The sequence below is a fragment of the Haematobia irritans genome, chromosome 3, assembly GCF_050003625.1.
Source record: "Haematobia irritans isolate KBUSLIRL chromosome 3, ASM5000362v1, whole genome shotgun sequence".
In the NCBI taxonomy this organism is placed as follows: Eukaryota; Metazoa; Arthropoda; class Insecta; order Diptera; family Muscidae; genus Haematobia; species Haematobia irritans.
In genome coordinates this window covers 56,860,789-56,877,360 of record NC_134399.1, presented here as the reverse complement: position 1 = coordinate 56,877,360, position 16,572 = coordinate 56,860,789, and the positions used below count along the sequence as shown (strand labels likewise).

At 34.5% G+C, this 16,572-nt stretch overlaps 1 protein-coding gene across 3 annotated transcripts in view; it reads left to right on the top strand.

Annotated features, from left to right (window-relative positions):
- Positions 1–2,763: 2,763 nt before the first annotated feature.
- The window catches only part of l(1)G0289 (plexin domain containing lethal (1) G0289), an 82,844-nt gene continuing 69,035 nt past the window's right edge, over positions 2,764–16,572 (top strand). For 2 of the 3 annotated variants that reach the window (XM_075301666.1, XM_075301665.1), the window contains exon 1: positions 2,765–2,973. In XM_075301666.1, coding sequence (XP_075157781.1) covers positions 2,880–2,973 — 94 coding nt within the window. In that variant the 5' untranslated portion in view covers positions 2,765–2,879. Of the gene's footprint in view, positions 2,974–16,572 lie in introns of all 3 variants that reach the window. The other variant, XM_075301664.1, reaches the window with a different exon arrangement.

The following is a 16,572-nucleotide window of genomic DNA, read 5'->3' as shown; positions in this document are numbered from 1 at the left end:
CGTCGGTAGAGAGCTTTAAAAGGGTCGTCACTGATGGAACGCGGTCATTATCACCAGTGAGTTTGAGTGAAAGTGGCTGTTCTCCTTACCTTACATATATTTGCCAAGTTTAATTGAATCTCCATTCAAGCAGTCTGTGTTGGACAAAAATATATTGTGTTTTATTGTGCTCTGTTTCGTACATTGTGAAAAGTGAGTGATCAATAAAATTTTGGTAGAATTTGAATGTAAATCTAACGTAGTGTTATGGTTGGTGTTTGTGTATGTCTTCTAATAGGGCGATAACATCACAAGACCAGAGGCAGAAGTCCGTATATTGTGCCACAATCTAGGAACTCTGGAAGATCCGCATTCTGCATTGATCCATATATATGAAGCTTGGCGTCGACTTCGCCACTTCCAACTAAGCCATATATTGTATTACGCTGGAGGCATCATAAAAAACGGAACTGAGTCAACTAGAAAATTCGAAAAGATTTCTAATATTAGCGCTGAAAATCAAGGTAAAACAGATATTTTTACTTACCATTGAAACCGAGAGAGCCTTGTTGAGGCCAGATTGTTGTAGTGCTTCAGGAAGCAGTTTTTGCGTTCTCCAGAGATACAATCTGAAAGAAAAGAAAAAAAAAAGGGCAATTACTTACTGGTGATAATTTAAAAATATTATAATTAAAAAAATTTGTTTTTAATTCCCAAACAAACAAAAAGAATTATATATAACTACATGCATAAGAGAAAAAAATAATCACATAAAAAAAAATATCGCAAAACAAACTAAAAAAAAAATTAATCAAAAGTAATTAACGAATTAGTTTAAGATTTAGGTAGTTTCGTTTTTTTTTGTGGATAAGTGTTAAAAAAATTACAAATTAGTGTTGTGTTTATTGTAAGAATAATTAATGCCAAGAGGGAAAGATTCGTGAGCGTAGGATTTGTCGAAATAGCATCTAGACAGTTTTTGAATTTAGTTTTTTTTTTCATCTTTTGGGATCAGTGTCTGAATAAATCCCACAAACTTAATTAAGAGAGCTCTTTTAGTTAGGAAATTTTAAAGAAAACAACTTTTGCGAGCCGTTAAAGGGCTAATAAATCAAAATACGTCTAGAATCTTAAACATAGGCAAATCTGAGCCAATGGCTCACTTTAGTAATTAAAATTGGTGTTAGTTGTTCAGTGTAGTTTTTCTTTGATAAATTTTTTTGTTGATTTTGTAATATCTAGGTTAAGGAAGACAAATATAGTATTTAAGGTGATTTATGTGTTAGAGGTATTATTTTTTTTTTAATCATGACCAAATAAAAAAAAAAGTTTGTAATGTTTTACGATATTGAAATTATGATGTGCTAGTGTTGTTACTATGAGGAGGTAATCTGAGTGAAATAGGCATGTAAGGTGAGTGTGTGGATAATGGGGTCCTTGGTAAATAATGAGCTGGATAACAAGGATCATGGCAGGGAGGGCAAGGTGAGGGAGCATAAGACCAAGCTCCCACCGTCAGGCAGTGTGTTATGTGTATAATGATCGTTTTTTTTGTGAGATTTGTTTCGTCAAAGTGACCTTTTTTTTAGTGTTCGGTCTTGTGGGCTAAGGTGAAGGGTTGGAACCCTCTGAGAGGTTGTCATGAGCTGCCGGACACCGCCTTAGTGCCGATATATGAGATACGTAACAAACTTTTCAGTTTGAGGGTAAATATAATTTTCAACATAAATTCAACTTGACTTGAAATAGCTCATCTTCAATACATCTTCAAATTGTTTGCGAATTACTTCCAATTTGCCAAAATGTTGACGAAATCTTTGAAAAGGTGTTGAAAATAATATGAGAAAACTTTGACAAAACACTACCCTAAAATGCAACGAAAAAACCATGTGGTTTTCAATACTTATTTGTGCAACGAAGTTCGTGGTCAATTGCAAGAAATTAAAAAATGGAAAATTTTCGACAAATAACCAAATAGTTTATAAAAATAGGTAAGTGAAAATAATAAATGAAATAAAACTTTAAGGAAGTCACTAAATGTATATCTCTTTGCAGAAAACTAAAATTATGGATTCTACGTTCTTGAAAACATTAAAAAGCTGACCGATGAAAAAATGGTGGACAATTAACTGGAACTGCTTCAAATAGTTTATAATAATTGGTACGTCAATATGAAAAATTAAATCAACACTTTAGAGAAGTCACTAAATTTAAATCTCTTTGCAGAAAACTAAAATCTTTGGATGCTACATTCTTGCAAACATTAAGAAGCTGACCAATGAAAAATGAGTGGCTTATCGACAAGAAAAAGTTTCCAGAAATTTTCGCTTTGACTTTCAATTTGAAGTGGGGATATCATTCATACAAATTTAGGTTGAAAAGTATTTGCAACGATGTTAAATTTGAATTTGACTCGCATCGAAAATTGTTTAACAAATTATTGAGTAGCGATCAATTTGAGGATAACACTTGAGATATTATTGCTAATGTGTTGAATTTCACTGTTGAGGGTAATGTCTGTTTTTTGTTGAGAACGCGATTTTCTCAACAATTTCTCAACTTGAATATTACCCTAATCCTTTGAAAAAATGTTTGAAAAATTGTTGAAATTTAGCATTTTTCAAACGTTTGTGTTTATTGGGGAGGTTCACCTTATCATTACCTAATATTCATTACCAACCATAAGGCAACGCTGGACTGGGCTGCACGGTTGCATAAAGATGGCATTTTTGAAAAGTATTGTAGTCGGTACTCGGATTTGTAATGACAATAGTAGAGTATTAGTGATTCTATTTAGTTAAGTCAGTCCATGTCGGTCGGTAGTCGGTTTTATAACAATAAATAATAGTAGACGGGAAAGATTCGACGAGATATATTTTTTTCAATAATTTTATTAAAAAATGGCGAAAGTCGGTGCTGGTTTTGTGGGAATTTTAACAATTTTTCTTGTAGTTCAAAATTTAGACATATGTGCAACAAATCCAATTGAAGAAAGTAAGTGCAACAAAAGAAAACGAAATTGAAAAGTGGTATGGTAAACGAATATTGTGAAAATACAAGTATAAAAAATAGCTTGTAGTTGTCGGGAGATTGTTTTTTCTCGTATTTTCATAATCCATCTTTGTTTTTCCATTGTTTTAATGGTGGTGATTATTCTATTGGTTTAACATAATTAACAATGGTCATACCAGACGGACAACGTCATGCAATAGCTTTTTCCAAAAAAAATATATAAAACGAAATGTGAAATTTATTATTTACGAATATTTTGAAGACAATGCAAGAACTAAAGTCAGACAGAAGATGATGATTGAACAAATTAATTTAGCACTGTTTCGTCTGCTGCTTCGTTGTGTTGGCGTGTGGTGGTTTTGTGTATAGAGGTGTGCACGTGAATCGGAATGGTCGTGAGTCACTCTGATGGCAACGGCGTGAGGTGCGTGAGCGTGATTAACAAACCAAAATGTCGTGCGTGAGTCTCGAAAATAATATATTCGTAAGTGTGCGTGATTATCGAATTACGCTCACGAAAATAATTCCGCTCGCCTACATAAAACGCTTAAGAGATAAATTCATTTACAATTTAGTGACACCTAGGATGTTAAGAGTTTAATAACGCTATCGATTTTAATCGCGCTCATGTTTTCAGACATGTACCTCAGGTAGTTTACTCATAAAATTATTCGTGAGTCACGACATTTTCGTGTGTGCGTGAGTACAAATTTTCTTATCGTGAGCGTGCGTGAGACCTACCAAACAATATCGTGTGAGTAAAATATTACTCACGTACACACCTCTATTTGTGTGGAAAACTTCATCATATTGAGTACATAGGGGTATACCCTTATATGTGTAAATACTAAATGTATTTGAGCTCATTTGTTTAGAATAACCATAGTGAAAGCAAGCCAAATAATATGAAAAGGCAAATCGATTGTCTTTGGAAACCATCGAGTAAAACGATCAAGTTGTATGGTCTTTGCGTGTCCTGGAAATTGTATAGTTCGCTTTATACGTGCAAATTAACTGTTAGCGACTTAGAGAAGACTTATGGGAGCTGGGATAGCACCAATCTGGTCCCATTTTATTGTCACTAATGTATGGTGGTCTATTCCCAGTGCAACACTGTCCTTGTATGAAGAATTCGTTTCTAATGACGCCTTTATTCCATCCTTACTGGTTGTTTCAAGTTTGTTTATTTATAGTTTCACATACAAACGATTACAATCTAATAAAATACAGGATGCGATTCAAGATGATTAAACACAATATTTGGGATATCATAAAACAAAATAATGATTAATAACATTAATTAGATATAAAATGAAAAATATAATAAAAAATGAAAGCGGAAATAATTTAACAATAAAAATTGCGTTAAACAGAACAAAATTTAAACATAATAAAATGTAATGAAATATAACGAACAAATAAAATAATAAATTGCGTTATTCTTAGACCGTAAACGTATCTAAGTAGGTGAGGAGGGTGTGGGATAGAGGTCAGGTAGAGATTGAACAGTGCCGGAGATATCACCCCACCTTGGGGAACTCTCTGTTTCACTCTACGTGGTCTTGACTTTTTTCTCTAATCTTAACATACGACTTGCGTCCGCACAAATAATTTAGAACCCAACGCTTAGTTCCTGCTGAGTCTCTGCCTGGCTTCGGTAGTGGAATCACCCTACTTATCTTCCAGACATCGGGTATAATAATTTCAAGGACAAATTGAGGAGTCTGGTCAGGTACACAACTCCCAGAATTTCTATGCAGATGCTTTAGCATTAGCATAGAAATTCCGTCGGGGCCCAGCGCCTCTGATGGTTTCGCGCTGTTGATGACATTGGTAACTTCGGCAACGGTAAATTGTGGTGTATCATCGGCTCGGAGACAACGAATGCGTCAAGTGGCTGTTCTTTTCGCTCTATCACTCTCAGGATGCTCGACAAACTATCAGTTGAAAAATCTGGTTGCCAGGATACGTCATTCATCAGACCAGGTGACGCTAAAGAAAAAATGGTGCGGGGTTTCTCTCTATCCCTGCTCGGGCCAAAAACAATCGGAGAAGGCTTCCCGGGATGCACCTTCTCCAACACAAAAGCCGACGAAACAACACTTACACTGATGAGGCAGTCGCTGGCCAATGAGTGGGATCCATCTGGTCAATCCGGTGCAAAGAACTCGCCGCTGTGGGATTGAATTCTATGTTTTAGCTCAATGCAAGGGACATCCTTTTTATAGCAGAGTCCGATCGGCTTTCCACATTGCGGTGAAAATACTTAGAGAAGCTTTGAAACACTCAGAAATGTCACCAGCATTACTGAGAGGGGATAATCCACCGCTGAAAAACTTTTTGGTGTTTGGTCGAAACTGGGTTTGAACTAGAGGTGTGCACGTGAGTAATATTTTACTCAAGCACACTCACGACGAAATATCTTACTCACGCACGTTATTGTTTGGTAGGACTCACGCCCCCGCACACTCACGAAAAGAAAATTTATACTCACGCACGAAAATGTCGCGACTTACAAAAAATACCGTGACTCACGAAAAATGTAGTGTCGTATCTTAGGGAAGTGTCTGAAAACATTAGCATGATTAAAATTGAGAGCGCTATTAAACTCTTAACATCCCAGGCGTTACTAAAATTGTAAATCAATTCAACTCGTACGTGTTTTTTGTCCGTGGGCGGGATAATTTTCGTGAGCACATTTTTCTGAAATTCGTTACTCATGCACACTCACAAAGAAATTATTTTCGTGACTCACACTCACGCACGACATTTGGTTTGTTAATCACGACAATTCCGAGTCACGTGCACACCTCTAGTTTGAACCTCTAGTTTGAACCATCTCTAAAACTACTAGGAAATTTTAAACACAATGTAAGCACGGCTTAAAGAGAATATTGTTTGGGAGTTTTTTTTTAATATGGTGAACCGTTTTCAAGTTATTCCAATATATGTAGTGAAAGTTCCATAATTTTGAACATAACGGTATATCTCGAAAAGTCGAGCTGATAGAAAAAAAAACAAGTGCAGATTTGGATTCAGCGTCCCAAATAACCTTAACAACAATATTCAGTTCTTAATCAATAGAACCATAAAAAACTAACTTATTATATACAAACACACATTAGAAAATGTTATTTTTGTATGGAAATCCCGATTTATATGAATTCAGTAAATCGTGAACAAAATCATACGTTGTGCACCGATTGTAATGAATTAAATCTCATTTTATTCGAAATATATTTAGCTAACTGTTTCTGGACAAAAATTGTGATTTTTGTTCCATTTATATTTTTTAGGAATTTTTAAAGAACAAAAAATTGTTTTTTGTTTCTTAAAAATTTTAATATTTTTTCAAAACTTGAATGATATCTCTGAAACTACTTGGAAAATTGAAAAACATTGTAAGCACGGCTTTATGAGTATATTGTTTGGGAGTTTTGGATTTTTTTTTAATTTAATATGGTGAACCGTTTTGAAGTTATTTCAATATATGTTACGAAGTTGCCTTAATTTTGAACATAATAGAAAATTAAAACAACCTGAATCAAGGTCTGCGTTTTGAATGGACACACGTGCTTGCTAAGCTAGCTAGTTCGGGATATGTGGGTGGGGATCTTGTCCAAACTCAAAACCTAACCCATTACAAAAAAAAAATCAACTTACGAGCGCATTATATGTCCCTTAAAACAAATGACACCTACAACATAGACCTCGGAAGATGCGGAAGCTCCGGCCTCTATACGCATCCATCCTATTTGGTTTTTCAGATGACCCACTCTTTATGAAAAATCCCGAGGACAACCCTTCACCTACCACGCCTCTGATTCACATTACAACCAAATTTACTTAATTTTTTTAAATTTATTTTAATTAAAAAAAAAATCAACAAAGACAAAAATTTCCCCATTAGGTTTAAGGACTCAAATGCATTTCAAATTAAAATTATTGCCCAAAAGGCCGAGAAAATGTCCTTATACATTATAGTTTTTATGTACATACTTATACGAGATTCGTTTGTAGATATAAAAAAATATGACTTTTTTATTTGTATACGATCCTAAAGGAATCTTATGGGTTTCTTTAGGCTCTTTAGGTTAGGTTAAAGTGGCAGCCCGATTTAGTTTCAGGCTCACTTAGACTATCCAGTCAGAGGGAGCCACCGTGGTGCAATGGTTAGCATGCCCGCCTTGCATACACAAGGTCGTGGGTTCGATTCCTGCTTCGACCGAACACCAAAAAGTTTTTCAGCGGTGGATTATCCCACCTCAGTAATGCTGGTGACATTTCTGAGGGTTTTAAAGCTTGTCTAAGTGGAATGCCGTTCGGACTCGGCTATAAAAAGGAGGTCCCTTGTCATTGAGCTTAACATGGAATCGGGCAGCACTCAGTGATAAGAGAGAAGTCCACCAATGTGGTATCACAATGGACTGAATAGTCTAAGTGAGCCTGATGCATCGGGCAGTCACCTAACCTAACCTAACCTAGACTATTCAGTCCTAACTAAAAGTACCTATTACATATGCGCACTTCTAGTTTTAACCGATTATTTTCTTTTTGCACCAACTAGATTGTTCCAAAAACATTAGCAGACTGCTTAAGTTAACGTTTCCAGATACGCCCGTAATCTAATGCTATATGCCCCTAAACACTAACACAAGAGGTGTTTAATTGATTCCTTTTCCTCCGCATCATGACAGCTCATACAGTAGTCATTATACTTCGCGCCAATTGTTTTTGAAAAATCTCCTGCAAGAGTAAATTACTCAAACCAAACTTATCAACTATTCCAATCTCTCTCTCTTCTCTCTCATGGAATCTTCTGAGTAGATGATACTATTTGTCGCAGTTCTCAATTTTTCTTTTCGAACGGTTTGTACTATCAACTGTATATTAGAAACAAGTAAGTAAAGTCTACTTTACTATCCAGTTAATTGGAGGAAAATCCCATTGAAAATGGGTTTAAAATATGAAACAGTCTACCATATTTCCTCAACCCTGGTGTACGTATATATGGGAGCTATATATATAATCTTAACCGATTTTGACTAAATTTGACATGCATAGTTAAAATAATAATTCTACTATCTCTGCAAAATTTCATGTAAATAGGAGTATAACTTTGGCCCCGTGGTCATATGAGTGTAAATCGGGCGAAAGATATATATCGGAGCTATATCTAAATCCGAACCGATTTCAAGCAAATTTGGCACAATTAATGATAATATTAAACGTACTCCTTGAAGCAAGTCAGGACAAAATTCTGACTTTTGAGGCCATATAACACCAAATCGGACGAAAGATATATGGGAGCTTTATCTATATCTAAACCGATTTTAAACAAATTTTGCACACATAACAGTATCATTAAACGTATCCCATGTGAAAAATTTGAAGCAAATCACGGCAAAACTCTGGCTTTTGAGGCCATATAAGACCAAATAGGACGAAAGGTATATAGGAGCTATATCTAAGTCTGAACCGAACCAAAATCAATAGCGATTGTCTTTATCCAAAAAAACTACCCTATGCCAAATTTGGGGACGATCGGACCTAAACTGCGACCTGTACTTTGCACACAAAAATACCTGAACAGACAAATGGACGGACAGACGGACATCGCTAAATCGACTCAGAATTTAATTCTATGGCGATCGGTATACTAAACGATGGGTCTCCGACTTTTCCTTCTTGGCGTTACATACAAATGCACAAGCTTATTATACCATGTACCACAGTAGTGGTGAAGGGTATAAAAAATGGTATATTACAACTTATATTCTTTTTCTCTCGGTGGTTATAAATTAACATTTTGAAATGCTTCGTACGTTCTGTTCAACCTAAAATAGCCTGGGCCCCCACCCTGGAACCTCGTCGAAATATATGATTTTCAAAGACAGTGGCTATAAAGAGCCGGAAAGAGGAGAATTACGAACAATGGTAGATATTAGAAAGAAAAAAAATATATATACAATTTTGTACAAATGTAGCAAATACAATGGTAGATGATGTCATCAGAAATATTTTTGTGTCTAGAACCCTAATTTTGCAGTTTTTAAATTTCCCCAATATTTTTTTCGGTTGGGTCATTTTCATATTAGTTGTTATAGTGTTTATCTCTTCTGTTGCCTTCTGGAAATAAATGCTACATGGGATGTCCAATTTACACAATGTGCTTTATTAATAAATGCAAAAAACTTGCCACACGTAATTGTGTATTTTTTTTTTTTAATTTCGAATTTAGGTATACACTGTGTGGACATGGGAATTGTAATTAGAATCAAAATATCAAATTTTGGAAAAGTCAATTATTCTAATTTTTATGAGCTATAAACACAATTGGTTGGTATGTAGGAGAAATTTTCATGTAAAGGACTTCCTTTATCCTTTCTCTCGCAGTTACCATAAATAGGATTTTAATCATATTCCACTTTCAATTGTCGATGTTTTTACTGTACTTTTTTGATGGAGGTTGATCAGTCAGATTTGGTTTACATCAAAAGTCGAATAGTTGATTTTGGCCAACATCAAAACTCGATTAGTCGAATATGGCCAACATCAAAAGCGACCCGTTATAGCAGATATCAGGAGTGATATCTGACGTCTTGAAAACACTTAATATATTTAGTGTACGGTTTAAGTTTAGATGGGACCATATTTGCTTAGTGTCGTTGCAACCTTTGCAAAGCGCAAAGCGCACATCGCACATTCACCATCATAATAGCCTTCTTACGCAGTATAAGCTTGCAGGTATCCAGAGCCATACCAACAGCTTCTAGTTGCCCTGGTATATGTAATGTAATACCTAGCCTTGTTAACTCATCCGCTTCGCTGTTCCCCGGTATGTTCCAGTGACCAGGCACCCATATTAGGTGAATATTGTACTGCTCAGCCATCTCATTCAGAAAATTTCTTAAATCGAAGTACATGGTTTGGTCAGCCCACTTATTTTCATTTAGAAGAAATTTGGAGATTTCTCTCCAGGATGAGTGTTCCATTACACAAAGTTGGCAATATCTTGACTCCCTAGCGAGTGTGAATTATGAATTATGTTTTTGAGTAGATCTCGGTTACTACTCCCAGTGCGTGACCCGATTAAATATAAATAAAAAAATACAAAAATGTTGTCCAAAATGATGGAAACCAGGGAATGAAAAAGAGTACTTATAAGGGGAGTATATCTGAGTATATATCTAATATATATCTTATATTGTATTGAATATGAATAGAACAAATATTCTATCAATGCACTTACTCACCACCAGAGAACTGCAACCGGTGGCTTTTTTCATATTGTAATCTTACCCACTTTTAATTATTTAAAATGAAAAATTTTTAATATTAAAAATTATAGAATGGACAAGCATACCAGTAAGTTCGGCCGGACCGAATCTCAAATATTATAGATTCCTTTCAAATTTCAGGGGGGGTTTGATGACAGATATTCTCCCCAGCAGAGAAGTTCAACCAGTACACTTTCTGAAGATAAATTCAAAGATTTTGTCTATGAAGACCATATCAGATTTTGGATATATAAGAGCAATTTTTGTTTGAGTTTTAGAGGAATCATTAACATCTCTTGTAAATGTGCAAAAAATGATGAAATAACGCCTTGATTTGAAATTTAAAATCTATAGATTTTCAGCCCCATTTTTTACCAATTTAAGTGAAATCGGTCTATATGCAGGCCTTACCAAATGTACCACTAAAAACTAAATCCGATACACGTTTTTCTGAGTCTAAAATACCAGTATATTTACAATTTCAGGCAAACCGGATAAAAACTGCGGTTTCTAGAAATCCATGGAGTTAAATCGGGAGTTCGGTCTATATGGGGGATATACCAAAACATGGACCAATACACGCCATTTTCGGCACACATATTTGTGGTCCTACAGTACCACTAGATTTCTAATTTCAGACAAATTGGATAAAAACTACGGTTTCTATAAGCCCAAGAAGTAAAATCGGGAGATCGGTCTATATGGGGATATACCAAAACATGGACCGATACTCACCGTTTCTGGCACACCTCTTTGTGATCCTAAAATCCCTCTAAATTTCCAATTTCAGGCGAATTTGATAAAAAACTACTGTTTCTATAAGCCCAAGACCTCAAATCGGGAGGTCGGTTTATATGGGGACTATATCAAAACCTGGACCGATATAGCCCATCTTCGAACTTGACCTGCCTGCAGACAAAAGACGAGTTTGTGCAAAATTTCAGCACGATTACTTCATTATTGAAGACTGTAGCGTGGTTACAACAGACAGACGGACATGGTTATATCGTCTTAGAATTTCTCCCTTTATATAGTCGGAAATCGATATTTCGATGTGTTACAAACGGAATGACAAACTTATTATACCCCCGTCACCATTCTATGGTGGTGGGTATAAAAATTATTGTTAAAACATATTATTATTTGCGCACGCTGTAAGTTTATGTCTATCTTCATATGTTTTATTTTAATATTATTTAAAATGCCGACTTTTTACAATGTTTAAAATGTAAGTACCGATTATGATGTTTTTTTTTCGGAATAAAAAACAACCCTCATTGCTTTACTCACGAAGCTGTTCTGGTATTGTATGTATATGTGTTCCCATATCTGAGCAATAGACCCTATATTACATAGATGATCCATAGGTGTCATACGATGTTTGTCACTTCCGAAGATTAGGAATAAACGAAGAAAATAAGAGCACGCTTACATTCTCTTTCGTCTTCCTTTTTGTAGTTTGCCAATTTTTCACAAAATCAGATAAGATGCACCAGAGGATTTATAAATAAATTAATATGTATATTAAAAGTTCATATTTGAACGAAAAATTGTGACCAAAACCGCGAAAATACGAAATTTAAGTTTGAGCAGCATTGCTCTTCACGAACAACACAAAAGCAAATGCAAAGCAAATTAATGTTTGGGGCAGACACTTTACGAAGAAATCAAAACGAAGTATCAGAAAATTAATTTTTGGAACTGACACATTTTTTTCCCGGAGACAAGTCGATCATACATTCTATAATCTATGATCTGAGCATTATCTTCACTCTCTCAATTGTTAGCTATTATGTCCTGATTGAGAATAAGTGTCAGATTAACTGTTGCTGAGTGTAGTTTTTGAGTATAGCTTTATATGAGTAGGATAAGTATCAGTATGGATAGTTATCATACTCCCTTCGACACAGGGATTTTGGGTAGATATAAATCCATAGCGGTTTTCGTTCTCTGGCGCAAACCAGATTGGACGACTTACTCAAACCATGGTCGGGCAGAACATGCGTTTGCCATAGGATGGATGTCCACCACTTTCATAGCCGTTGCGCTGAATATGCATCACTTCTTAAGGTGTGATTAGAATTCAGTGTTTTGGATGTGAATTAAAAAATTCTGTGATATTTTAATAAATAAAATATTTTAAAAAATTTTTTATGATCTTTAATGCATTCTAACGTTTGTCTGAAACGAATGACCTCAAATATTTGCACAAATTCGCAATTTTTCTAGGATGGATTTAGCCTTTTTTCGAAAAAAAAATTAAATCATTTTTACAATTTTATTAATCCTTACTCTGTTTTTAACCTGTTTGAAAAATATTGAAAGTACATATTTCCAACTTACGAGGACGAGGGTACGAGGGCGGTTCGGAAACTTCTTACCCTATCAATGAAAGAGAATAGTTAGTTTTTCAAAAATATTTTTATTTTTCGATATAATTTCCTGAAACTTCAATACACGTAGTCCAACGCTTTTCTAGCAATTCTATCCCTTGATTAAAATAGTTTTCCTCAAGGTCTTCAAAATAGTGGTTTACAACTGTAATTGCATCTTCATTTGAGGTAAAACGCTTGTCAGCAAGGAATTTTTTTAGATTTGGAAACAAGTAAAAGTCACTGGGAGCTAAATCAGGAGAATAAGGTGGGTGGTCAAGCAACTCGTACTTTAATTCATTGATTTTAGCCATTGTAAAACACTATTGTGCGCTGGTGCGTTGTTTTTTCGAATTTGTACATTTAATTGATCCAAAAGGTTGCAATAGTACTCTGAATTTATTGTTTCACCCTTCTGCAGATAGTCAATCAATAAAATACCTTTGAAGTCCCAAAAAACCGTTGGCATAACCTTACCAGCCGATTGAATTGTTTTTGCCTTCTTTGGGGCACTTCCTCCAGCTTCTGTTCATTGTTTGGATTGTTCTTTTGTCTCTGGAGTATAGTGGTGGATCCATGTCTTATCAACAGTTATGAAACGACGCTTAAAATCCATTTTATTTCGCTTAAAACGATCCAAACAAGCTTGACAAATGTTCATTCTTATGCGTTTTTGATCGACTGTTAACAAATGCGGCACCCATCGTGCAGAAAGCCTTTTCATCTGTAGTTCTTCATGCAAAATTAAATGGACTCGATAATTTGAGATGCCCATGATATTAGCAATTTCACACACTTTTATTCGTCGATCACTTAATACCATATCATGCACTTTAGCTACAATTTCTGTTGTCGTTGCTGTTTTTGGACGTCCACTACGTGGTTCATCTTCAATGCTTGTACGACCACGTTTAAATTCAGCAACCCAATTTTTTTACTGTTGCATATGAAGGAGCACTTTCACCTAACACATTCACCATATCATTATGAATTTCTTGTCCCGATAAACCTTTTTTATGTAAATATTTAATGACAGCACGCATTTCTAATTTTTCCATTGTAAAAGAATTGCTGATGCGTCTTTTTTGAATACCTGTTTCTATATGAAGGAGTTGCCAGATCGAAACAAAATTTAACATGTGTTCATAGCAGAGATGGAAGTTTCCCATACACTTAACTTTTTTCTGTTTATACCGCTCTTTTTGTGCTAGGCCAAGAAGTTTCCGAACTGCCCTCGTAGTATTCGAAGTCATCACTAATCCAGGGTGGTGATCATTATGAGTTGACTAGCTAATTCACAGCTTTAGGTATTAGATGCCCCTATTACTGTTATTGTCATCGCAACATTAAGATCTCTCAAGCGCCGATCTCGACCGCAATTGAACTGCGGATACAAGCAGAGTAAGTTAACATTTATCGTTACAAGTCTGTCGGGGGGAAGGACGGATGGGTGAATTGACGGTTAATCATCATATAGCCCTGTTCGTTCTGCAATGAACATTATATCCGTACATCTTCTCATTCAACCATAGATGCTTGCTTGCAACAATACTCTAGTTAAATAAAAATAACTAAACGTTCAATGCTTAGTAACATACTGTGCTTATGGCGAAGCCTATAATAGTGTTATTACAAATCACTTCAGCTCTCTCGGCCCCTTTAACAAGATTTCGTTCCCCAGTGGTTGCGTGGATGTTTGTTTAACGTATGGTATTATACACTTTATTATTCACCAATTGAATTTTCTGTAAGTTTTTTGTCTCATCTTCAATATCAAACAAGAGCAAACGTTTGTATGTTAAACTATATGGTACATGTTCAATTTCTTGAGTGCTGCTATAGGTTAGGTTGTAAAGGATGACAAAAAATACATAGTCCACTTAGACAATTATAGGTGAACTTCTTGAATTTGTATACAATACAATGTAAGCTTTCCATATATTTAGTCCTATATTAATCCAGATTTTAAATTCCACGTCAATAATTTATTTATACACAAAGTAATACAAAACCCTAGGACAACAAAATCCTTAGGACAGTATATCATTATAATTTTTTTATTTAATTTTTTCAATTTTAATTTATTTCAAAACAATACTACATATTTTGTAGAAATGCAAAACTATTTTTTGGAAATTTATACTTTATTGTACTCTACAACTTCACACTCATAGAAAAAATCATGCACGGCGTGCTCATTTCAAAACGATTCGCTCATGAAAGTGAATGAAAACAACAACCAGCGCTCATGATCTGAAAACGTTGTGGTTACGACTTTATAAACAAAATTAAAAAAGATTTCCGCTAGCGTGACTCGAACCTGTGTTTTCTGCACTATACGCGTTGACAGTCGCCTTAGCACATTGCACCACCGAGGGAGTTGCCATAATAACGTCTAAGGATTATTTTAAGACTTTTCATGGCCAAAGAAGAACGAATGCCGTTCATGAAATCGTGAACGCCAGTGGACGAAATTGTAAACATTCCGTTTTGATTTTTTGTGAACGTTTCCGTTTCATTTTGTCTACGTTCGTTCACGACTATGGAACGTACTTTTTTCTATTAGTGCAAGTCTGACCAATCTCAATTACTTTGATTTCAAGTGACCTGATTATAAAATTAATCTAATATCAATTTTATACTCGGAAGTAATGTATATGAAAACGTTTGCATTTGTTAAAACATGCACTTGCCATAAGCGTAGCTAGACAATTTTCCTAGCTAACAATGTATAGACCGTACTTATAGGACAATTACTTTATAATAAAGCAACTTAAAGTAGTTCCACACTTTTCCCAGCAAAAAAATTGGGAGTTCTAAAGGCACAACTTCAAAAGCACTTCCAAAAATTTCCTCACAAAAAACTTAATTACAATTAACTACACAGGCATTTTTTTACTTAATTTTTTCATATATTAATGGGTAATTTTTGTTCTCTTTTTTTTCAAATAGTTTAAGAAAAGAGAAGGAATAAATAAAATGGTACAATTTATTCAAATTTTGTCGAAAAAAAAACTACTAAATCCATCATTTTTGAAAATATTTGAGGTCGTTTTAGGCAATCGTTAGGATGCATTAAAAATCATAAAAAATATAAAAATTATTTATTTGGGAAAATATCACATTTTAATTCACATTCAAAACACTGAATTCGGATCACACCTTAAGAAGTGATGCAAATTCATTGCAACGGCTGTTGAAAAGGTGGACATTCGTCCTATGACAAGTTCATATTACATCCATCGCTTCTCCGCCAAAAAGAACCCAAAAACCCGGACCCAAAAATAACATTTTCACTTCTTTTTTGGCGACGCTTTTTTGCAGCATTATTAAGATATTAATTTATGAAAGAATAGTTTTAATATTAATTACTATTTTTTTAATTAAATTAACCAAACCAGACTAAACAAAATAATAAAGGAGCTTTAGTTATTAAACTCATAAGTTCAACCACAGCTTTATTTCATAAATATCAGACTTAAAACATTGCCATCGGCAACTGCTACCACAACCCAAGTAATTCGATTGTGCACACAGAAAAAAATATAACCAAAAATTTTCCAATTAAAATTTTAATTGATTATTAAAAAATATTTAGTTTAAATTTTAATTGGTTTAATTGGATTTTTTAGTTGAAACAAAAGTTAATCACGAAAATTAATTGTATCAATTATTTTTTTAATTGGAACCATTAATTTTTTAATTAACTTGATACTTCTGTGATTGAAATTAATTAAAAATATTTTTTTGTGTGCATGAAAGTCTTTAGCGGAACTTTGTGCGGTTGTAAAGGGTGATTTGTTAAGAGCTTGATAACTTTTTTTTAAAAAAAAACGCATAAAATTTGCAAAATCTCATCGGTTCTTTATTTGAAACGTTAGATTGGTCCATGACATTTACTTTTTGAAGATAATTTCATTTAAATGTTG